At 39.3% G+C, this 24,856-nt stretch overlaps 1 protein-coding gene across 10 annotated transcripts in view; it reads left to right on the forward strand.

Annotated features, from left to right (window-relative positions):
* Positions 1-24,856, forward strand: part of DMD (dystrophin) — a 1,019,805-nt gene that overhangs the window by 724,440 nt on the left and 270,509 nt on the right. For all 10 annotated transcript variants that reach the window (XM_081003446.1, XM_081003453.1, XM_081003448.1 and 7 more), the window contains 3 exons: positions 770-871; positions 5,603-5,711; positions 19,813-20,051. In XM_081003446.1, coding sequence (XP_080859572.1) covers positions 770-871; positions 5,603-5,711; positions 19,813-20,051 — 450 coding nt within the window. The remainder of the gene's footprint in view (positions 1-769; positions 872-5,602; positions 5,712-19,812; positions 20,052-24,856) is intronic.

Consider the following 24,856-nt stretch of genomic DNA (forward strand, 5'->3'; position numbering starts at 1 on the left):
TAAATAAGATCCCTGTGTTTTTTGTCTTTACAGTAGCATCCCAAGCCCTAACGTGAAGTGTTTTTGCAGCTCTTTACTAGCCAGTTTTGGGTCTGAATTTTTAGAGCAATATCGGTGGTTTGTGGACCTGGGTATTCCACAAATAGGGGCAGCTCTCCAAAACGCTCTAGATTGCTCATGCCTTAAGTAGATGTCCCTCAGTAGTAATGAATTTCTGCTCTTTCCTGACATTAACAATGAAGAATATGTTCTTTTCCTAACACTGACAAGTAACCAATTTAAATCAAATTAACATAAAACTAAGTTATTTTTAATAAGATGGAATCCATGCATTTCAAAACAACAACACCCCCAAGCGGTTTTTTATTAAGAGAATGGTTCAGGAAAGCTGTGTAAAGAGTCTTCTGTGGTCCCATTAACCTCTCCCAATTTTTGCAAGGTCAGCTGCTGGTGTGGAATAGTTTCTTTTAAATGATTTGGTATTTCTTGTTTGCATTTTGACTAAATTCTGTGACATTGGTTTACTGAAACCTTCATGGGTGACTGCCTATATTACTATTTATTTTACTACTTTTATGCCATACGACCTGTATTTTATTTTGCAATAATCTCCCCTTTTCCTTCATTGCTGTTTTGCTGAACTATTCCCATTACTACTCCAAAGAAGAAACTAATCTACAGGGTGTATACAGCTTCCCAGGGAGCTTTCAGACTTTGATTTTATTGCTTATAGTAGAGGCAATCTACACTGTGTATTTTTATTTTTCAGGAAATTGAAGCAGCCGTGATAGCTAAACAGCCGGATGTGGAAGGGATTTTGTCTAAAGGGCGTCATTTATACAAAGAAAAACCAGCCACTCAACCCGTAACGGTAATGAAGCAACCTTCGTAATATCTATTACTACATAATGGGTTATGCCGCCTCTGTTGTACAATTGTCCTTGATGCAATGTATTTGAAACTTGGAGTCTTTCTAAGGTACCAGAGACATACATGTTATGCTTTCAGCTAAAGCTTTTTATACTTCATTTTTATTGCTTATTCTTATATCCCACCCTCCATCACTTTCATGATCCCAGAGCAGATTTTAAAAAGTAAAATATAAAAACCCCAATAATTCAATAAAGTTTCCAGCTCAACTCATAATGGATCAGTCCCCATTGTGAGAATAAAAATAAATAATTGCTGTTGGAAGATAGCCAACAACAGCACCAATCAAATCTCAGGAGGGAGCGAGTTGCATAGTTAGGGAGCCACTGCCGAAAAGGCTGTATCCCAAGTCACAACATAATGTGCCTCACTTATGGGCTACATCATGAGAAGGGCCTAACTGCGTATCTTAATCCATGGGCAGGTTGGCGTAGGGTCCCAAGTCACCCAGGGCCTTATACATTAAAGTCAACACCTTGAATTGGGAATGATAACATGTAGGCAGCTGATGCAAAGCCTTTCTAAATTTTGTTTAATTTTCAGTTTCTTCCACCTCATCAAAAGAGTAGTCCCAATCAAAACACAAACTACAATTCTGCCAGGGAAAACCAGTTCTTTTTTCCTGGGGGGACGCAGGGGTACACATACCCCTAAACATTTTGTGAATCTAAGTTTGGCCTCATCGAGGGGCAGTATTTCAATATGAGTAGGAAAATGAGAGCATCCCTAAACATTTTTTTAGAAAAAAAAGCACTGAGGAAAACTTTGCCTATCATGTGTGAATAATGTGTGAGGTGGGTAGGAGAGAAAGGGAGGAGGCTGGGCCACCTTCTATGCCATCTTCCTTCCTTTATTTGCCATTCATAGACTGCCTTGTACCAGATCCTTCCCACTTCTTCCATCAAATTGAGTAGCACGGGTCCCCTTCTGCTAAAAGTAGCTCTGGCTATGTTTGAGGATCTAGTGTTTGATGGGTCATTATAATAATATTTTGGTTAAATCAGATTTCTGTTGCAGCTACCATATTCAGCACTGAAGCAGGATAAAATGTAGGACCATAGTTTAAATCAGCTTCAGACTTCTATAGATTGATAGACTGTGATAAGAAGTTTGCCCTTGCTTATACAGTGTATCATACTATGGGTCTATTTTTTCTTCATGTTTGCCTTTTTAATTATAAAATGTGAGCTGTTTAATTTTTAAAATATTATTTACTTCCTACAGATACAATACAATGGATTGAACTGTACATAGTTTGTTTGCATAGGAAAAAAATGGTTCAGGGAAGCAATATTTATCAATCTTCCTTCCCTGGGCACCTGCCCGTATCTCCCCAAAAGCTTCTCTCGAAGGTTGGAAGACCTCTAGAACAGTGTGAAGAGGGCTGCTGGTGGCTGCAGGGGCGTTGGGGAAAACTACGCTGTTCCTCCATCAGAAAGCCTCCATTGTATCCCAGTTCCTTTTGTGAATGGAAGGAGCAAGTCTGGAATCCAATCCATTAATTCAAACCCTCACATCCATATATTTTGTCCAAATTAAAATATAGCCCTCCCAAGACTATATCACTTCCTAGTGAAGTTGAGATGCCAGGAAGAGTTGGCCTTAGCTGCCCCCCCCCCCCTATTTTATTCAAGTTGGCACCCTAGTAGTAGCAGTGTGGGAAGATGGGAATGTTTAACTCTGTCCCATTTCACTGGTGACTCCCCATCTCCGCTGCTAGTAGTACCATGCTTGAAATCCTACAGGTATTTCTACTTTTCTTCTTGGAGGTATAGCATCAGCTTTCAGTGGTGAGCCATACAGCTCATAGCTATCTATGGTAATTTCACGTACAGTTCGGCTCTTTACCATGTGCAGTTACACAATACTGTCACTGCTTTCAAATATATAATGGAAATATTTTTTAAAATAAAGTTAGCAGTTTCCTATGGTGGGGGAACATATCCCTCATCTGTGTATTTATTACAAGGATGACTAATAGTCCTTTCTACACAAAACATGAGCAGATTTAATTTGCTATATAGATGAAAAGAAACATTTAGACTAAAGAGTACAGTATGCTCAAAAGCCATGTTTCTTATATATGTTGAAGCTTATTTCAATAAATACAGATAATATTAAATAACTCTACTGGTAGACTATTGCCAGTAACATGGTATTTTCCTTGGAATAAATTTGGCATACTTATTAGGCAGTGTTGCACAGTTTGACCCTGAAAAATGAAAAAGATGGAACACTTCTTGCAGCACTTGTTGCAAGGCCTAGCATCTGTAATTGGCAGGGTCGGGTACCTGTTGAGTCAAGAAGGCAGGTTATCATTTCAAAGATCAGAAGCAACTACCACTGCTCCCTATCCCATTTTACCTTGCACAGAAGCCTACCTGAATGCTTATGGCAATGGGCAAATGGACACAATGGGGAAAGGAGTGAGCACATCATCCTAGTCTGCATCTCACATCTTGCTACTTATTAGCACTAGTTTTGTTCCATCACTTCTCACAGAAGCCTGGTTAGATGATCTTAGCCCATGCATCTCAAATATGCACATCAGAGCGAGGGGCCTAGGCAACACCTGGATTGAGTGACTGGTATTCAGTGGCCATTGATTGGGGTCCCTGTGTATGAGTGTGGGGCATGCAAGTCACTGCTTCATCTCTCCCTACTAGGTCCTATGGCTCCAGATGTGCTTAGTACAGATTGCTAGATGTAAACAAAGGCAGCAGGCCACACATAGCAGTGGATGGGAGAACCAAGACAGTATTTCACTGGATACCAGAACAAGCATACTCATTCACATGCGTATCCTAATTCTCTTTTCTCACAATCAAAACGTGTTCGAGGGTGTAGAAGATTCAGTGTTATCAATAGCTGATGAATTTTGTGTCTCATCATACTATTAATCTGTACTCTCCCTAGAGACCTAGAGATGTAACGTTAGACTGTTTTGCCTCTTTTCATTTGACAAATGTTCTGTGACATTGGGGAGGTGGTAATTCTGTATTGATTTACTATGGGTGTTTGTATGTGATGCCAATAAAAGGTTTGATAATGATGATTAATCTGTACCATAAGAATGCAGTACCTGAACACTATAATTCAAATGGCATATTTAGTGCTACTGTTTTGTCAGATGACAAAATAGTAGCCTAGATTTCTTCACTGTTCTTCCTTCATATGTTTGAAAATTCTTTGTTCCTCAATAAAGGAGTTGAACTGTAATAAAATGAGGAAAAATGGGTCCCACAATACTTAGCACAGGAGGTAAGATATTTAGATCTTGTTGACAAAAAGTAATTGATAAGGGCAAACAGAAAAGAGGGCAGTCAAATCTGCCAGTTCCCATTTCCTCAAATAAGTACTGTAAATTGACAACATTATGAGAAGTTTTCAGCGACACATACATTCAGTCATCCTCAATGTCTTAGCTACTTAAAAAAAATATTTTTAGTTGGGGAACAACACTGTTTTCAGAATTTAGACTATCTGTTTTCACCAAATGTCAAATTGTGTTTAAAATACCGTATATTACATGTGAACGTTGGCTACTGCCACTCTGGGAATATAATAATATGTTTGATAGAAGAGTCTGTGGGGATATTATCTTCTCTTTCTTGCTTACTTACAAAAGGCACTGAATTTCAAAGATATACAAGATCCCTGTTTTGCAGTCCTTTTGAAGCTACATTTGTCTCCAGTGGGGACTGGATGGTTAGCTTAGTAATCTATCTATCTATCTCTATCTATCTATCCATCTATCTATCTATCTATCTATCTATCTATCTATCTATCTATCAATATCCCTGGATTTTGTTTTTGTTTTTTAATAAAATTATTACTAGGGGTAGAGTGATCAATTTTATTTTGGACTACAACATTTATATGGGACACGGGTGGCACTGTGAGTTAAACCACAGAGCCTAGGACTTGCCGATCAGAAGGTCGTTGGTTCAAATCCCCATGACGGGGTGAGCTCCTGTTGCTCAGTCCCTGATCCTCCTTAGCAGTTCGAAAGCATGTCAAAGTGCAAGTAGATAAATAGGTACCGCTCTGGCAGGAAGGTAAACGGTGTTTCCATGCGCTGCTCTTGTTCGCCAGAAGTGGCTTAGTCATGCTGGCCACATGACCCGGAAGCTGTACGCCGGCTCCCTCGGCCAATAAAGTGAGTTGAGCGCTGCAACCCCAGAGTCGGCCATGACTGGACCTAATGGTCAGGGGTCCCTTTACCTTTACAACATTTATACCCTCCTCAGCCATGATCAAGATGGAAATCTCCTTTCCTGTGCTACAATTAGTTTTTGAGGGGAAACTTCCATTGACATCAATTGAAGTATTGCCAATTTCTTATTTTTTAAACCAGAAGTGGTTCCTAACCACACAATTGGAGTAATGTCTGGTCTGCAAGGGAACTACATGTTATGTTATTGGAACTTCCTCTACCTGCTTTAATAATGCCCAGGATTCTTCTCCCATTTCCCAGCACAGAGCAGTTCAGATTACTCCCAAGTCAAGATATGCTTTAAATTTAAATTTAAATTTTCCAATTTTCTGCTTCATTATCATATGTGCTGTTTTAACAGAATGGCATATAATATAAAAAGCTGTGCTGTACACAAGATACTCTTTCATCCCAGGTCTTTATGAAATGTTTAATATATCTGTCTTCCCATTTCAGAGAAAATTAGAAGATTTAAATACTGACTGGAAAGCAGTAAACCATTTAATACAAGTGTTGAAAGGAAAGCCAGGGTCTGGGCCCTCAGGAATTGTATCATCTGCTGTTGGTAAGTACTTTGATGTTTCAGTAATCTTCAAAGTTTATATGTAAATGTTAAAATGAAGGTATATTTCTAATGCTGGTGAGAAAGCTGATGCTGAAAGCCATACAAAGAACATTGATATTTATTATTTTCTATGGCTGCTCTATTGGCCTATTGAAGTAATATTCACACTACAAAGGCATAGTGATTTGAAACTAGTTCAGTTGTCATGGCTTTCCTCCAAGAATGTTTAGAATCATACTTTGAGGAGGGTGTTGAAAATACTTGACATTTGTTTCCTAGGAAGGAAGAATAGCTATTGAATTAGTATTACTTCATCTGTGGTGCAGATATACCCTAAGACAAAGTACAGTGGTACCTCTGGTTACGAACTTAATTCGTTCCAGAGGTCTGTTCTTAACCTGATGTACCACTTTACCTAATGGGGCCTCCCACTGCCGCTGCACCGCCAACACGCAATTTCTGTTCTCATCCTGGGGCAAAGTTCTTAACCCGAGGTACTACTTCCGGGTTAGCTGAGTCAGTAACCCAAAGTGTTTGTAACCCGAGGTACCACTGTAATGGAATTATTAAATTTAGTTCATAAATTGATTTATAGGTTGTGGTGGATAAGAGCTTTTTTAAAAGAAGGCTACTTCCTGTTATATGTGCCAGATGAAAGTTGAAAGATAAGTTGGGAATTAAATTTTCATTCAATTTGATGTTGCAGTTCAGTAATGGCTTGATTGCTTTTACCTCCATTCTGTTTTTTTGCATATGGGCTCATCCACACGTCTGCTTGTCCCATGCTTTCTAACCACAGGCCTGAGAGGTTTTTCACTTGCCCTGCTGCATTCCCAGGAAAACCCTGCTGTTTACTTCTGAATCATAACAAATTTCAATAGGGTTTTCTGTGGATTGATGTTCTGATTCAGGCATTGTGTCTCTTGGAATAATAATGGGTTAATATATTCCTTAAGATACTACTTTTGTAACCTAAACCATGTTTATTTCTTAGTATGCATCTTTTATTTTAGTGAGATTTGATAACTGTTCCTAGGTCTGAGGCTTATAATTGAAAGGCAATTTGATGGTATTGAGCTTAATATTGTCCTTGCTCACATATTTGTTTAAGGATTTATTGTACGTGGAAAGAGAGTACAACCATTCCTAATGTCCCATAGCAGTAGCATGCCCTCCAGCATAATAAACAGAAACAATTTTTCTCTCTAGGAGAATCTTATCTGGCTGAATGCTATTTCAAAAGTCTCAGCACATGCACAAGGTTCCTATTTCAGTCACCAGTACTTTGAATTAAAGGATTTTAGGAAGACCTCCTTCTGAGATTTTGGAGAATCATTGTCCAATGGAAATTGTACCAGCTAGCAGTTTGACATTTAAAATATGAATTTCTGTAAACTTCACTAACCAAAGATTCCACTTGAATATCAGTAATAGAAATCGCACTGTAATTATGAAGGCAGGGCAGGCTTTCATTTTATTTTTGGGAAAACTAATGTGTCAACTTAAGAATAGATTTTACATTACACTGATGATCTTCTTGACACTGAGAATACAAACTGCTTGGAAAACTGATTATGAGAAGTGGCTCCCTATGTGGTTCATGTAATTTTAACTGTGCAAGCAGAACTCCAGGAAAATATTTTTCCTGCTATGTTTAAAAGTTATTGAACCACATAGGAAACTGTATCACAGAAAACAATTTTCCAGGTGGTTACAAGTCCAAACTGGCTATATTTTTGATGGCAACCATGAACAGTCCCTCTTCTTCATACATGCAATCACTCAGGTGAGCACCCATATGTAACAGAATCATATCGGTGGAACTTCATTCCACCAGTGCTTTATTTGAGTAACTTTCTACCTAGTCTATATATGTAGTCTGTAAACATATATCTGGGATTAATCTTCATTAAATAGTAGAACGTACTTCTGAGTAAACATATATAGGATTGCATTCTGAGGAACTTTCCAATTACATTTCTGGAAGTGTTTTCGGTAATTAACAATATTTATGGCAGATGTTCCTCTTGATGCATTCAAGAAGTAGATTAGGACATAAGGAGCAGGTTTTGTCAAGGAATACTTGGAAGTTTATGTTCACCTGCTGGAAGCATTGAAGTTTTAACAATTTGGACAAAAAACCTAAGGACCTGGCCTAAAAGAGGGAGTCTACAACTGAAGAAGGGGTCTACAGTCGTCTGGCAAGAATCGTTGTCCTTTCTAGTTCTCAGGAAACAGATGCAGTTGGATAGTATTTTCAATTGAAAAAGAATCAAGAACCTTCTTTTCTGCCTTACTGCCAGAGGCCTATTTAGGTTTGGTCTGTTAACTGATTTTGTATCACGCTCCACATGCCCATGTGTTAACATCCAAGGACATACTTAAGTCAGAGTCTTGCAGTAAGACTTCATAACAACCTCCTCTTTTCAGATGTCTTCAAATCTTACAAAACTGAATGAATGACCTCATGTTTACATTAGCCATTCAGTGAAACACTGGCCATTAGGCACTCATAAAGTACCATAACTACGGAGTATCATATATATGGCAAAAAGGAAAATAATTGCTGAGCATTGCACAGCAGTACTATTGGAATTTATCGCTTTCTGGAATTTCAAACTACCGTATTTTTTGCTCTATAGGAAGCACTTTTTCCCCTTCAAAAATGAAGGGGAAATGTGTGTGCGTCCTATGGAGCGAAGACGCCATAGCCCCGCGACCCTCTCCCGGCTGGAGAGGTGACGCGCGGCTATGGCAGGAGCCTCTATAGCCACGCGTCACCTCTCCAGCCGGGAGAGCGCGTGCTGGGCTAAAGCAGCCCCCCGCGACACTCTCCCGGCTGGAGAGGTGATGCGTGGCTATGGCAGGAGCCTCTTTTCAGATGTCTTCAAATCTTACAAAACTGAATGAATGACCTCATGTTTACATTAGCCATTCAGTGAAACACTGGCCCTCTATAGCCGCGCGCCACCTCCTCAGCTGGGAGAGCGTGTGCGGGGCTAAAGAAGCCATAGCCCCGCGACCCTCTCCCGGCTGGAGATGTGACGTGCGGCTATGGCAGGAGCCTCTTTAGCCGCGCGCCACCTCCTCAGCTGGTAGAGCGTGTGCGGGGCTAAAGAAGCCATAGCCCCACGACCCTCTCCCAGCTGGAGAAGTGACGTGCGACTATGGCAGCAGCCTCTCCACTGCGCCTTTCCCTGACCTGCTGTTCCCTGACCTGCTCTTTGGGGCTGGTGGTGGGCTTCCCCCCGCCAGCCCCAAAGAGCAGGTCAAAAGGAACCTGAAGCCTGGAGAGCAAGAGGGGTCGGTGTGCACCGACCCCTCTCGCTCTCCAGGCTTCCAAGGTAGCCGCCTGAACGCACCTTAAATGGCACCTTGTTTTAGAGCGGGAAAACAAGAGGGGGAAGATTCTCTCTCTCTCTGCGCAGCGCCTCCTGCTGCTTCGCTGAAGAGGGGTAGAATTATTTTTTTTGTTCTCCCCCCTCTAAAACAAGGTGCGTCCTATTGTTCGGTGCGTCCTATGGTGCGAAAAATACGGTATATAGCCTATGACTGTCCAGCTCAAATCAAATGGTTCTGGGAAGTCATCCTTAGTAATATTTGTGTAGGAAATTCATGCTATGTGTAGCAGTCCTGACAATGTTTTAGATCGTCTAAGGAAATTAAGATCCCAGGGGAGAGATTTTCAGATAATTCATTGGGGAGGCAAGTTTCATGACACACATGCTTAACAAATACATTATAGTACAAAACTGAATTTAGTGGTTTGATTTGAAGAATTTTCAAGGTCAAGACCCTGTTTCAAGAGAAGTTTTATTTTCAAGACAGTTGACATCGGACACAAAATGAAAGACAAACTCACCTAATAAAAAGACAAAGAGTTCAGACTAACACAGCTACTCTTTTGGAATCCATCTAATAAAGCTTTCAGATTCAATTTACTCTCTGCATATAGCTTGAGGAATCTCTGGAGGTCATTCACAGCATGTGCTTCAACACCAACAGGGAGAAATAATGAAAAGGACTTGGATAAAAAGCTGACACTATGCCTTCAAAATTGCATGAATAAAAGCATAATACGCTAGTTAATGGTTGAAATTCTCTGTGTTTTGTAAGATTTTCTCTCTCAGTTTCTGTCTTAATGCATGGATTTGTTACAGTACTAGCTTAGTGAATAAACACGAAAATAAAACATGTAAGCCGGAAGTCTGATTTAAACCAATAGAAAGTATGTTGGCACTTAGTATTTAACTTATCCTGTTGCACTCCAAACACTTGGGATTAATTCCTGCAATACAGATACACAATTATGCTTTATATGAGGAATATTTGTGACCTTTCACTAGTATTAAGAGTATTTTTCAGTGTGCAGATCTGAGCATATTTTGCCCCAATCTTGAAATAACCTCACACAATGAGATCTAGTTAGCCATCTTGGAAAGCAGATGAACACCTGTATGACGTTGTAAGACCGGCAGGAAGGTTCACGCCTAATGACAGACGGCCACATGAACGTGTGTATGAAAGAGAAAGACTGTGGGGTATCACTACCCACTTTTGCACTGACTCTGCCTACCACCGGCACGCAGCCCCCAGATGTTTAGCTGCAAGGAATTGTGTGGTTCTCTGGATGACTCTAATTTCTCTATCATAGCATATGCAAAATAATAGTCTTAACAATAATAGACTAAAAAAAAAGTCTATAATTTAAAAATATAGTTCCCCAACATTTTATTTTATACTTAGGAGGTTTGCTTGTATTGAATATTTTCTACCATTATTGTTCTTGTTGTTGTTATATTTATAGAATTCATATACCGCCCTATTCTATACCCAGAGGTCTCAGGGCGGTTCACAGAACAAAATAAAAATATAAAACCACAAAATACATAATCAAAATAAAAACAACAACCCAGGCTTTATTTAGATGCTAACAAGTAACTTGTGCAAGCAAAATCAATGGTCCAGATCTGATAAAGCTAGAAAATCTGAAAGACACGACATTGTTTTAGAGACTATTTTGTAATGATATCAAAATGAATTTTTGCAGTGAGCTATGACAGAAGGTTCTCAAGCAGCAGTCACTTTTGGAGGAGAGATCAGGGTGAGCTGATCAATCATCTTTAGCATGGCCTCAGGAAAGTTTCACAGGGGCTGCCACAATAACAGTAACTTACAGGAGACTGGAATTTGAGACAGTTTATCTTTCAGGAAGATTTTGAATGGAGTAATACGTCCTGGCTGTGTGAACTTTATTAATGGGACTCCAGATTAGAAAGATAAAGTATAATCTTTAATCAGTGCCAAGGCTACTACTTAATCAGTGTCAGTGCCTGCTAAAGCCACAGCTGTAAATGGGTACAGATACAAAATTTTTGGACATCAGAGATGAAGCAGCCAACTGACTGTTTTTAAAGCCAGTTCTTCTGCAATGTTTTATCTCCAAACATTTCTCTCTAAATGCCTTTATCTCTAAAACTTCTCTCATCAGCATTTTAATCATGAATATGTATTGCATTTTCAAGATAATTCAGCTATTATTGCTTTTGCAGAGCTTTCAGCTATTGAAATTGAGATTATGGCTTTTAAAGTTCACACCCATTTTATGTATTCAGAAACATACTTTTAAGATGCAGTTCAAAAGACTGGAAACAAGAATGGTTCCAGTGTGGAAAATTACTTTATTCTTCTCTGTGAAAAGCAGACCCAGAGTTTTGGGTGTAGGTATTCTTTCCTTCCCAGCACCCTTGATGCACGCGGGACCACAACCAGCAGCGACTTGTTTGTGGACAATGGTTTTATGCAAGGATGGTTTGCATGCGAGAGTGTTTAAGCCAGTTTATCTGTTCTCATAACAGCTAAACTGAAATAGGTATGAGAACAATGAAGAGAAGAAATGTGCTTAGCTTTTTAAAACCCACCTTCATACTTCTTTCACTAGTTCTGTTCAAATCACTTAATATACATGCAGAACTTGCCCTTGGTTTTCTGATTTGCGGTGCACCCGCCATAATTTGATTCTTGGGATTCAGGTTTACAGTACCTTCATAGCAGGGGTGCCTAACTCATGGCCTGAGGGGCCATATATGTTCCCTAAGGAGTTTTTGCTGATCCTCCAGTTCCCCTAATAATTTGACTGCTGGATCTGCAATTGGGGGGGGGGGGGGTTAAAAAAATGCAGAGCAGAAGTTGGCGCTGTTTGAACTTCCCATAATGATTTTTAGCAATCATATCTCTTTCTCTGGCTTGTGAGCAATTCATGTGACATCCTCCTTACACTTGCTAGAGCTTTGTGGCCAGAGGGTGGTGATGCACACATAAATCCTAGTAGCAGGGAAGTCCCTGGGCTCACACCACCCTTAACTGAGCAAGAACTGAGGGAGGAGGAGAGATGACTGCAATCTGTTAGGTGATGTTGAGGAGTCAAACTGGGAACCTTTAGATCTGAGAACAGTTGCCCCATATCATAGGCCATTAAACTGCAAGACAGCATTGTATCCTCAGGTCCTGGACTAACCTTACCTAACCTCCTGGACAGAAAAGACTACAAGAGAGCCTTCTGTTCATCTAAGCCTTGCTCAAGAGACAAGAGGCACATCCATGCCATACACTGAAAGCACTTTTATGCCACTTCAAGGGTAATAGAGAATCCTGAGAACTGTAGCTTGTTACCTTACAAATGTAAGGTTCTCACTTCGGCAGAGCTAACCAGCTGCAAAAATATAAGATGGGGGACACCTTGTTTGCCAGCAGTACATGCAAAAAAGCTCTAGGGGGTCTTAGAAGATCACAAGCTTAATGTGAGTCAATACTGTGATGCAGTATTGTGAGTCAGTACTGTGATGCCAACCTAGCAGTTCGAAAGCACCCCCGGGTGCAAGTAGATAAATAGGGACCGCTTACTAGCGGGAAGGTAAACGGCGTTCCGTGTGCTGCGCTCGCCAGATGCAGCTTGTCACGCTGGCCACGTGACCCGGAAGTGTCTGTGGACAGCGCTGGCTCCCGGCCGCTAGAGTGAGATGAGCGCACAACCCTAGAGTCTGTCAAGACTGGCCCGTACGGGCGGGGGTACCTTTACCTTTACCTTTACTGTGATGCAGCAGCAAAAAGCCTAGTGCTATTCTAGGCTGCATCAACAGAAGTATAGTGTCTGGATTAAGGAAAGTCGTAGTACCACTCTATTCTGTCTTGGTCAGACCACACCTGTAGTACTGTGTCCAGTTCTGGGTGCTGCAATTTAAGAAGGATATTGACAAGCTGGAGTATATGCAGAGGATGGTGACCAGGATGATCAAGAGTCTGGAAACCAAGCCTTATGAGGAATTGTTGAGAGTACTGGGTATGTTCAGACTGGTAAAGAAGAGTCTTAGAGGAGATATGATATCCTCCTTCAAATATCCAAAGGGCTGTCACAAGGAAGATGGAGCAAGATTGTTTTCTCCTGCTCTAGCGACTAGAACCTGAACCAATGGCTTTAAGTTACAAAAAAGGAGATTCTGACTAAACATCAGGAAGAACTTTCAACAATAATAGCTGATCAACAGTGGAATAGACTCCTTAAGGAGGTGGTGGACTCTCCTTCATTGAGGTTTTAAGCAGAACTTGGATGGTCACCTGTCATGTCTGCTTTATTTGAGATTCCTGCATTGCAGGGGGTTGGACTAAATGACTCTGGTGGATCCCTTCCAACGCTACAGTTCTATGATTCTGAGAAGGCAGCATAGATAGGGAAAAAACTGTGATCAGTTTTCAAAAAATGAATTAATTCAGCTGTTGGCATAAATCAAAGCATCTATTTAAACATATTTTATTTTTTAAGAGAACCCATTTTGGCTTAGTTATTTACTGCTCCACATTAACTCTGCTCTTACCTGCAATTGGCTAGAGTTTTCCACCTTTACTGTAACAAGGAATGATCCCTGTGGAGCTAACAGTTGTGTTGTGCTGGGAAACAGCTGTCAGAAGCTACCCCTATTCATCTTCCACCTTCATCTCTGCAGTTGGATATGTCATGACTGCATCTCAGCCAGCGTTCATTGACCCAGAAAGGCAAGTTCAAACTAAATCCTCTGCTTACTAGCAGAACACATTGGGTAAATTTGGCATGCTCATGTTTTGCTTCAACCTAACAGTTTCAGGTTGCAGTGGGAGAAGGTCTTACTTGGTATATGAGCAGGCATTTTAATGTAACATATTAAAAAAATGAAACAATTCCACACATGTAGTTCTAAACATTATCCATAGGAAATTTGTCAAGCTCTACATCTTACTCACACTGCAATGACATCGAAAGGCTTAAATTATCTAGTTCATGAAAAATAACAGCTCAAACTTAGTCTTCACTGACCTCATTTAATGCTGTATTCCCATAGCTTCCATGCTGTGATGAAATATCTTTTAGACATTTCTCTTTGGAACAGAGAAAGGTTAACATGATTATGTTGTCTATAAGAGAGATGTTTCAGCTTCTGCAAATGTTTTATTTTTGGATATAAAGAGATGAGAAATGATTTATACAAAAATCTTACATCAAAATTAATTTTAACTGATTTGATATATCATGAAAGACTAGTCTTTAAAGGACTGCTCATGTTTCATGGTTCTTAATGCTGTCAAGGCAGCATTCCTAGGAAGAGGCAACCGGAGATCAAGTTGGACTTAGGATCTCAAAAAATGGATGAAAAAGAGCTTTTTCATCACATCAAAATACCTTCCCAAAGAGGGTGCTGCTACTGCTGCAGTTAACAGTCAAAGCTGGAAAAATACGCTTTTTCTGGGCATCCAGAACCATGGCTAGCACCATTCCAAGCTGTGATCCTGAAGTGAGTGTGGTCCCATCAGATCAGGAGCTTTACCTCTTTCACGGTGGACTGTATCATACACCACAACATTTCCATATTATCCTAATTAAGTTTCAGCACATCATCTCCAGGCATCTCATTAAAAAAAGGGGAAAAAATCTCAGGCACAGGTTCAGATAATCCACTGCAACACCTGGATCTAATGTAAAGGCACTTACTCTGAAGTACTTGCTAATCCTTCCCAGTGTGTATCTTCATGGGACAGACAGGACACCAGCTCTTCTCCCTTTAGTATTAAACTCAGTGAGCTCATTCATTCCCCCTCTGCTTCCCAGATGCCAAACCATCAGCATGTTGCTGTTTGGGAAGCACTACTCAAAGCACTAACACCTTTTGATCAGCTGGTTGACACTCGTCAAAGTGCAGCAATTTGCACGGTGCTTCCCAAACACCTGACAAAATTATGATGTCAGATGATGGATCAGTGGTTGGTCCCTCTCACCTGTCAAAGTTTTGCCCCAGCCAGCCAGATACAGATGTAGCTTGCTGGGCCAAAAGTTACCTACTCCTGGTTTAGAGTTTTTAACTAATTGTATATACACAGTTTATATATATATTTTTAATGAATTTGTATTGTAACTGTGAGTCACTATAAACCTTTTTACTTTTAAAATATGCAGAAGCCTAATGGCAAAATCATTTGCTTATTCAATTTAATCAATACATTGGAATGCATTAAAATAATCTGTTCATGTAGTTTCTTGAATAGACAGGTTATTTGTCTAAGCGAAGATGTATGATGAAGTACAAAATATATTTAAATGAAAAATAATCAATTGTAGCACTTTTGTCTAAAGCTCTGTCTGTTCATCCACCAGGCAAGCTGCTGTTGGCCTGAAGGAGTTTCCTAGCTGTTAAATGTAACTTGAAATATGTGGGTAGAAAGGAATTGATATGATGATCTGGGAGCTATTCTATCAAGAAAGTGTGTTGATTTGTATAAAATAAAAAGTAAAACACTGAGGTGGAGGAGAAATAAAAACGGGAAATTAGATGGAATCAGCATTAAAGCTACTGACTTTTCAAAAGTGATTTTTTAAACAACCAAAAGGAAGTATTTGTAATTGATGTAAGGCATGCAGCATCAAAACCTAGAAATCAGCATTAATGTTTTCCCCCCTGCCCCTGGATTTCAAGATAAAACAAATTCACTCTTACCCTAAATCTACCCATCCCCTTGTTGCTCACTCCTTGACATTAATGTATAAAACATATTAGTCATAAGACTTTATTCCAAAGCATCCAACCTCTGTCTTTAAGGTGGCTAATCTGATGGTAAATGAAATGAGATGACATTTTGGAATTGCTACCATAAATTGTAACTGATGTGTGAAATGAAAAAATTATCTATTGTGGAAAGGAATGGCAGTCATTGTGCAGACAATCTTATCTTTTTCTCTGGGAGGTGTAGGTACAAAAATTCACCACAGGTAAACTCCTTGTAGGCAAAATATAAAAATCAAGATTCTAAAAGGCACTGTGTTGGTTCTTTTTGTTTTAAGCAGAAGTAGGTACTACTGACAGTTTGAGAATTACAGAAAATAGTTTTCAAATTGCTTGTTTTAGTTTGCAGAGATATATCTAACTAATTTTGCATATGCATTTTAATTTTTATAACCTTATATTGTCCTCAGAGGACTTGTCTGGTGTGTGCTGTAACAAAGTAGGTGTGGGTTGCTTTCTAGCTGTGCTTTGAAGACTGAACTTTGTGAATTTCAAAATTGGCTCAGGTTGTACACAATTTAACTTTATTAAATCAGAGCCAATAAACAGAGAAGCTTAGAAGGTGATTGTATCCTACGTCTATTTATGTGAAAGTGTGTGTGAATTAATAAGTGGATTATGTGGAGCTTTAGGATAATAGCACAAGATATTTCATTTAACTTCCCTTGGCCTAAGTGCTATGTACTGAACCTAACTTGAGTTTGGCTATTAGTACTTACTGCTGTTATTTTTGATATGCTATATTAAGACTATGTTTTCTCCTGTATATTTCTAGTAAAATAAACTGCTTCATTCAAAAGGCAGGTCATCAGGGCAGCCACTACCATTAGCCAAATTGAGGCAGCTGGAGTGTGTGTATGTGGGTGAGCAGCAATGGTAGCCCCTCCCTGTCATTCCTTCCTGTTCAATAACAGAAGAGAATAGCTTTGCACCCTTTAAGCTGGGCTGATGCACTCAGTGTGGTGATGGTCATTCTTCCATTGCCAGTACAGTGGTACCTCGGTTTATGAACTTAATACGTTCCAGAAGTCCATTCTTAAACGGAAACCGTTCTTAAACTGAGGCGTGCTTTCCCTAATGAGGCCTCCTGCCGCTGGTGCCCTTCCACCGTTTGGATTCCGTTCTTAGACTGAGGTAAAGTTCACAAATTGGGACACTACTTCCTGTTTGGCGGAGTTTGTAAACCGAATAGTTCTTAAATCGGACTGTTCTTAAACCAAGGTACCACTGTATTGAAGTAAGAATCAGCTTTCCAACCCAGTTGTAGAATGGAAAGGGGTGTCACCTTGTTCCTTGTCTCATGTAGCAAAATATTTTGAGCCAGTTCTTCAGGACATGACAAACTGGTGAATTCAATCTAACATATATGGTTCACATATTCCTTTCTTTTACTTTCTGCCTAGTTTTCTGAAAATGTGAGCTGTATATTGTATATAAGCACATCAATTTCAATGTATTACTGCGATCTTTGGAGATTCAAAATATTCTTTAAAGGCTGTGCAAGTTGGCAAAGCTGAAATCCGTGACATTTGATTCCATAGTTATGCTCATTATGTAAGTGCACCATTTTTCATGAAGGAAAACAGCTGATATTCATTGTTTGTGGCTGTTACCAAAAAAACCCTCTCTTTTGTAGGCACAGAATAAATCTGCACATTTTCCAGCTACATGTGTTGGTCTATACATGCAGAATATTTGTATGCCAACGTTTCGTACACCTTTGGGGAGATAGTACAGTGGTACCTTGGGTTACAAACACATCGGGTTACAAACACTTCGGGCTACAAACTCCGCTAACCTGGAAGTAGTACCTCGGGTTAAGAACTTTACAAGAACAGAAATCACACAGTGGCAGTGGGAGGCCCCATTAGCTAAAGTGGTACCTCAGGTTAAGAACGGTTTCAGGTTATGAATGGACCTCCGGAATGAATTAAGTTCCTAACCAGAGGCACCACTGTACTGGGTTGCAAGCATTCTTTCCCCACTCTGTATTTAACCATTTGCCTGGAACTCGTAGACAACCAGGACTTCCATGTGGACAACCTTGTGGGGGGACCAGTCATTTCTTTCCCCATTCGCTTTATAGAAGGCAAATTTTATTATTACACTACTAAGAGACTAGTCATCTGTATATCCTTTGTGGCTAAGAAGAAATGGATTAAACTCACTATGTAAGGAAATGCAAGCTCTGGTAGGATCTAAGCAGGCTAATAAATAATCTTGCAGGATAGTAATTTTTGTGGGGTTATTTACACAGATATTCTATGTGTTTAGACTGGTGCATATAAATAACATTTACTCCCTGCAACCTATTATGCAAATTGTTTCTTAGCTATGCACATCTAGTACATTAATTGTTGAATTATATCCTAGATGCTTTGTGTCTGCTCGTAGCAGCTACCTCAAAAAGTTGGGAAAGGATCAACAGGAGCATCTTTTCAGCTTACCATTTGCTCATGGCAGGATAACTTATGATGCTTTCTTCTAAGATAACAGTAAAGGTTGCCATGGAGACATTAGCAAACTGTTGTGTCCTAATGTAGCTGGTTTTGTTGCTCCACATCTGGTCGATTAATATGCAGCCAGTAGTTCCAAGGTGTTTTTTTTTTTGAACTTTGTTTTTATTGTTTTTTCTACCAAGTCTTGAATCCAGTATATGTTTAAGGAGGAAATGTAGCACTTAGCATATAGAGATTACATTTAGCTGGAAAAAATAGAAATTTCATTATAGGCAGCTAAAATAAATTTTAGTTTGCTGTCCTGCACATAGTTACCTGGTAGCTGGTGGTTGGCATCCATCTGTTTTGGGAGACAGTAGTAGAGTTTACTTCGTCTTTGGAGGTGAAGTAAATCTATTGGAAGAATACAGCATCTGCTGTGGCTGTAGAGACTGATATGGGAGATTCTGTATATGTTTTGTTGCAGCTGAGGCAGATGAAGTTGTCCTTCTGCAGATTCACCATGGTGTTTATTCTGTCTGATGTTTCATTTGTTTCCATGAGAATTACTCTGAGTGAAGTGTTGATACATTCAAATATCACCTTTGTCAGGAACTCACAAGGTGGCTTATGCAAGCTTCAGCCCCCGCACCAACATTAGTTATAATATTTTCAGGATATTTGTAAGATAGTGTACAAACACCCAAAATGCAAAATAAAAATGCTGTATCATGGGTTGTGGAAGGACTGAAGAACCGCACCATTTCCACACTCCAAAGTATATCCTTCCATTGCTTCTTTGCAGCAAGGTAACATGCCAGTGGTTGTTTCCTGCATACTTTTGTGTGTAACATGAGACTTACAGTCCATGGCTAACAGCCTAGGAGTCATTGCTTACTAGCAGCTAATTAGTTACCCTTAGTAAGGGGTGAGGTTATCAAGTCAGATCAAATTTATAGTCCTTCACCTTCCACTTTTAGCCCAGGCCCTGCCCATGACCCCCAAAGAGTTACTCAAAATGAATGTGGCACTGGGGCTGCAAAAGGTTACCCACTTTTGCCCTAAACGGTTTGGGTACAAGTTTTTTTAAAGAACTGCCTTCACCCTGCCTGCATTTTAACATCATAAACAGAGCTCATTACTAGCTGGGGTCCAAAAAGACACATCATTACAGGATGTTAGGAAACCCCTAAAAGCCCACCTATTCTTGCTTGCTTTTCCCTGAGCTGTATCTTAATTTGTTGGATTGGATGTTTGCTTTGATGCTGTTGCTGGCTTTTATTAATGATTTTGTTGTTGTTGTTGTATTGGTTGTATTTTACTCTTTTGTTCTGTAAGCTGCCTTGGAAAGGTTTTTATCCTTGCAGGTGGCTTCCAAATATTTTACATTAAAAACAACAACAGATAAATACATATCAATGACTTTAAAGGAAAGAGAATACCCTTGGTGTCCACGGTTAACGTAGACATCACGTGAATTTGCTAAAATTATCATTATAGTGAATAACTGTGTCAGTAAATTAAATTATTGATCTTAGCTTTTTTATTCAATGTCACTGCATTTTTCTTCCCTTTCAGTAACTTCTCCTGGCCAAACTGTTACTGTGGTAACGCAAACTCTGGTAACCAAGGAAACTACCATCTCCAAACAAGAAATGCCATCATCTTTGCTTCTGGAGGTGCCAGCCCTGGCTGAATTCAATAAGGCATGGGCAGACCTCACTGACTGGCTTTCTCTATTGGATCGAGTGATAAAATCCCAAATAGTGACTGTAGGCGATCTTGATGAAATCAATGACATGATCATCAAACAAAAGGTATGTGAAATATCTACATACTGAATTTTATGCCTGACAGAAATAGCTGCTACAAATGGAACAATTTAAACAGGAAGTATATTAGTATACATTGCACACATATTCTTCAGCAAATTAATTTTAAATGCGAATCTGTTCTGCTTTATACCAGTTTTCAAATGTATATGACAATTATTAAGATTTGCAGAGTGAAAATAAAGGTAAAAGATCAAAACAATGAGATCAGTCTATATATTGCCTTTACAGCGAACCAGTTACTTTTATATTTAGACATCAATATACTACTTTCTCAGAAGTCAGTAAATAGGTTGAGTATTACATGATGCAAGCAGAATAAACCAACATCTCTTTACCTTTTTATGTTAGAATATTTCTCTAAGAACTTTCTGAGAGGTTTGTATCCTGCTGTCATGCTATTACGAAAAGCTTCTCAATCCCCTTAAAGAAAAGAGCAGCTCATTAATGCAAGTGTTTTGTCAGCAAACTTTTAAAGTGCTACTTATCGTTGAAAACACACAAAAATGTGGAAATATAGAAGCATGGACAAAAACAAAACTTTAACTTCAGCAACTCTGGTGCAATAAAAGTAATTTGTTTATTATATAGCCTGAAAGTAATTACCTGCCTCCTAGATTTAACAACGCTCAATATAAAATATCTAGCTTGCATGAGCAAAACTTTAAGTGCTTCACTTCCATTCCACTGATCCTTTCAAGAGTGCATCAGACTCTTTGTTATACAACATTGTCTCCTTCAAATGCAAATTCTAATTTAGTCTATTTAAGGCATGGGTTGTTTTTTAAAAAAAGTATATGTGTAACAAGCAATCAGAAAGTGGATAATATACAATGAAATGTTTTTAATTAAGAGCTAGACCTTACTTGTATGAAAATGATGATCCTTTGGGTAAGAGTCTTAGACTTTAAGACCCGCCCCCTTACATAGATAGTGCTATGTTAGCCCTGACTCTTTTCTGCTAAGGGCAACAATGCAAATGCTAAATATTATCTAAATGTGCAAACTTTTTTTTAGTCCAGGTGAAAAACATGTGACCAGGAGCTATCATATCCTATGTTACGATACATAACTTGATTGTGGCTTTATCTCAGCATTATTATTTTTTATTAAGTTCACTTACTCCTTATTTCAGAAGATCATACTAAGCCTTACCCATTTGTGATTGGGGATATATATATATCCCTTACAGGACCTTTCTTTGAACATGACCTCAGTAAATGTTCAGTAAATGACCTCAGTAAATTAGGGCATAAATTGATCAGGTTGCTTTTCAAAAAGTATATGAAATGCATATGAGCAAGTCTCAGGGCTGGGGTTGATCTCTTAACCACAGTTAATATTAACCTTCATTTTCACTAGGATTTGCAGTGTCCAGTGCCTTTACTCCTGGTCACATAACCCAGGCCTCTTACTCTAAATCTTCATAAAACTTCTTCTTAGGATTATTCATCTCAATACATACACACAAACATAATTTTAGGTTTCCAGGCATCTCCATAGTCTTCAGGGCCTTCATCTCCGCATGTAGCCCTTACACTAGGTTTGTAGGTGTATAATTTTATGCTACAGTATTCACCCCTACTCGGACTGGGATACAATCAGGGTAGATTGGCAGGAGAGAAGGGAGCTTCTTCATTCTACATAAGTGGTTTTTTTTATCTTCAATTGTGTTTTGTAGAAAATATTGTGATGTGAGTGTTGGTCTAAAAGGAACAGAATCTTCTACAGTGGTACCTCGGGTTAAGTACTTAATTTGTTCTGGAGGTCCGTTCTTAACCTGGAACTGTTCTTAACCTGAAGCACCACTTTAGCTAATGGGGCCTCCTGCTGCTGCCGCGCTGCCGGAGCACGATTTCTGTTCTCATCCTGAAGCAAAGTTCTTAACCCGAGGTACTATTTCTGGGTTAGCGTAGTCTGTAACCCAAAGCGTATGTAACCTGAAGCATCTGTAACCTGAGGAACCACTGGACTTCTGTCTGCTGCCAATGTACAAGAAGAAAACTGACATAAAATCAACTAAAATCAACTTGAGTGCTAACATTCTGAGTTCAGAGCTTACAAAGTCATCTCTGAATTAGATATGCTGAAATCCACATTTTAGTTATGGTTGATTTAGCTCCCTCATGTAGTTTGAACATAAATGAGAAGTCTTTTTTTCTACTTTTTGTATAATTTATGTAGAGAGAAAATCTGTGGAGCACTATTTCCTGCAAGGTACAACATTAATGGCTAGGCTACATCAGCATCCCCAATGGGAATGAGGGCAGGAGTGGGATGCAGTGAACTTCAAGCCACCATTATGCAAGCTTGTTTACACACAAATGGCTTAATACTGTATTGTAAGTGAATGTAGCATTACCTTAGCCTCCATTTAGAGAACTGATATTCTTTGAAATAATTATTATGAGTAGGTTGCCAACTGAGATGTGCACTGCTAAAGTGCTTTTTTTCTATTACATGCAGACAAGTGTAAAAAATCTGTGGGGGGGGGTTCTTGTTGTCAGCATGTGTTTTTAAGTCTCACCTTTCATATATGTAAATCTAAAGTAGCTATATTTATTATGTGTTTGAAAACATTTGTTCTTAGCAACAGAAGAGTTAGATTGGATGCACTTCTAGAACTTATAAACCCTAGGAATTAAGAGATCAAACAAAACTAAAAATTCTCAAGGTACTTGAAGAGCAGGCATCATTGCACAATGATGCTCTTGGGACAGTCAGATAAATGACTTCTGGTCTTCTGCATTTTTCTGCAGAGCAAAAAGTTTAACATACCTCACCATTGTCAGAACCAGAACAACACTCCCCACCGCCACAAAAAAAAAATGGTTTCTGCAGATTTTGTTTTGAACAATTTGCTTTGTTGAATTGGAAATAAACTGTTCATCAGAAACAATAAAATTTGTGGGTGGATTGCTATGTTCTTAATAATCTAACAAAGTAAAAAAGTTTTATTTTGTTCTTGCTTGCTTGCAGAACATATGCTATCTCTGTCGCATATGCATTTCTTAGTTTTCTTTCTGTTCCATAATTATAAAAAAGTAATTGAATAGCTTATTTTCCCATGTAATGTGCAAAGCAGAAAATTGTAGCCCAATTGTAATCATAGAATGCAAATCAAAACTATAAGGACCAAATTAAATGCTTGTTCATTTTCTAAGATGTTTCGGGGGTTACAGGAGAAACATATTCTCAGGGAAAAGACATGATTCCAGGAAAACAAGATTACTGCAATGGGAAAATATGAATTAACTTTTTTCGGTTTTGATGAAGCAGTTTTAGAAGAGAAAGTTATTTTACATGGAGTATTTTTTTAAAAAAAAAGCAGTAAGGGACTTTTAACATTTTCCCTTAACATGACATCCCTGATTAAAATCACCTCCATGAGCTACTCTTAGCTCTAGCTGGGAAGCTACCATTGTTGCCAATAGAACCTTTCCTCTCAGGGGAATAGCAGATTGAGGAGAGCTGTTTCATGAAAGAGACTCAGGTTGAAGCTGCCTACAGTAGCTTCAGAAACAAATTTGGGTCACGTGTGAACTTCATCCAACTCAGAGCTTCCTCTGAGTTGGATTGAAACAAAGTCAAGTCTAGCCAGATTCCAGCAGGCATGGTGGAAAGGTGGTTGGGTGAGTAAGGAGCAGTAGTTGAGTAGAAGCAAGAAGTCTTTAATGGGGTACCCCAACCCTTGGAGGGGCAGGCAAGGCATACAACCTCCCTCCAACCATGACTAAGGCTTTTACACAACGCTTTCCCCACCGGAGTTGTGCCGATTGCTATAGGCTAGGCAAAAACCCGAATGTCAGCCAATGAACCTGAAGAACAAATTCCTCCCCAGCCCCAAATGTGGTGACTAATCTTAATCCATAGTAAGGTCAGGAAAGCAGTCCTACTTCTGTGATGGATAGGAAACAGCCTAGCTGAAGGGAGGGTGGGAGGGAGATCCAAAGGAAACCAGAATACTAGATGGGGCATTCCTTTTATATTCTGGTGGTGTAGCTGAGTGAAGTCCTGAGGGACCTGGTCAGGCCTGCATCCAGAATGTGCTCATCCCCCCGGTCTGGTTGCCATTGGCTAATTTGGCAACCAGACCAATCCAACTGTTCCTCTGGCCAGTGGGAGAGACTGCTGCATCTTCTGACGGCTGAGAACCTGGCAGGGAGGCAATCGGATGGCGCCGTGGTGCAACACCATGCTACTGAAAAGCGGTAAACAGAATTTAGGAGCATGGGAGAATGATTTCTTTCCTAATTGATTCTACATCTTTTATCAAAGTGCCCTGTGTGTGGCATATGGATCTGTTGTTGATAAGGGACTTCTGTGAGAACTGCATAAAGATGAGCTGCTTACACCTTGTTCGAAAAGGTGTTAAGTATGCGCATTATGTTTAGGGTGTCTTTTCCATCTTTCATCTGTAGATGACAGAATTCAAATCCAGATTTTGCTTTCCCTTTTCATCTTTTAACAAAGAATTCTTACTTAGGTTTTCCCATTTATCAGGTATTGTCTAAACGTGTGATTTATTTTACCACGCTGAAATATTTTATTTATATATAATTCAATATTTACAATAAAAGCATGTACATGGCACCATCAGCTTACATTTATGCAGACCAAAGGCTTGGTATTTTGAAATAATATATTGCTTGCAGAAATTTATTTAAAATCTGTCTAAATAGGAGAAAATTGGATCTTTGTTATCTGTTTTCTGAGGCAAGATTATTTCTAAATCCCCAACTAGGAACAGATAATAAACCTAGGAGAACCCCCAAGGTGAAAACATAGAT

The sequence above is a fragment of the Podarcis pityusensis genome (assembly GCF_964106645.2).
Source record: "Podarcis pityusensis genome assembly, chromosome: 4".
Classification (NCBI taxonomy): domain Eukaryota; kingdom Metazoa; phylum Chordata; class Lepidosauria; order Squamata; family Lacertidae; genus Podarcis; species Podarcis pityusensis.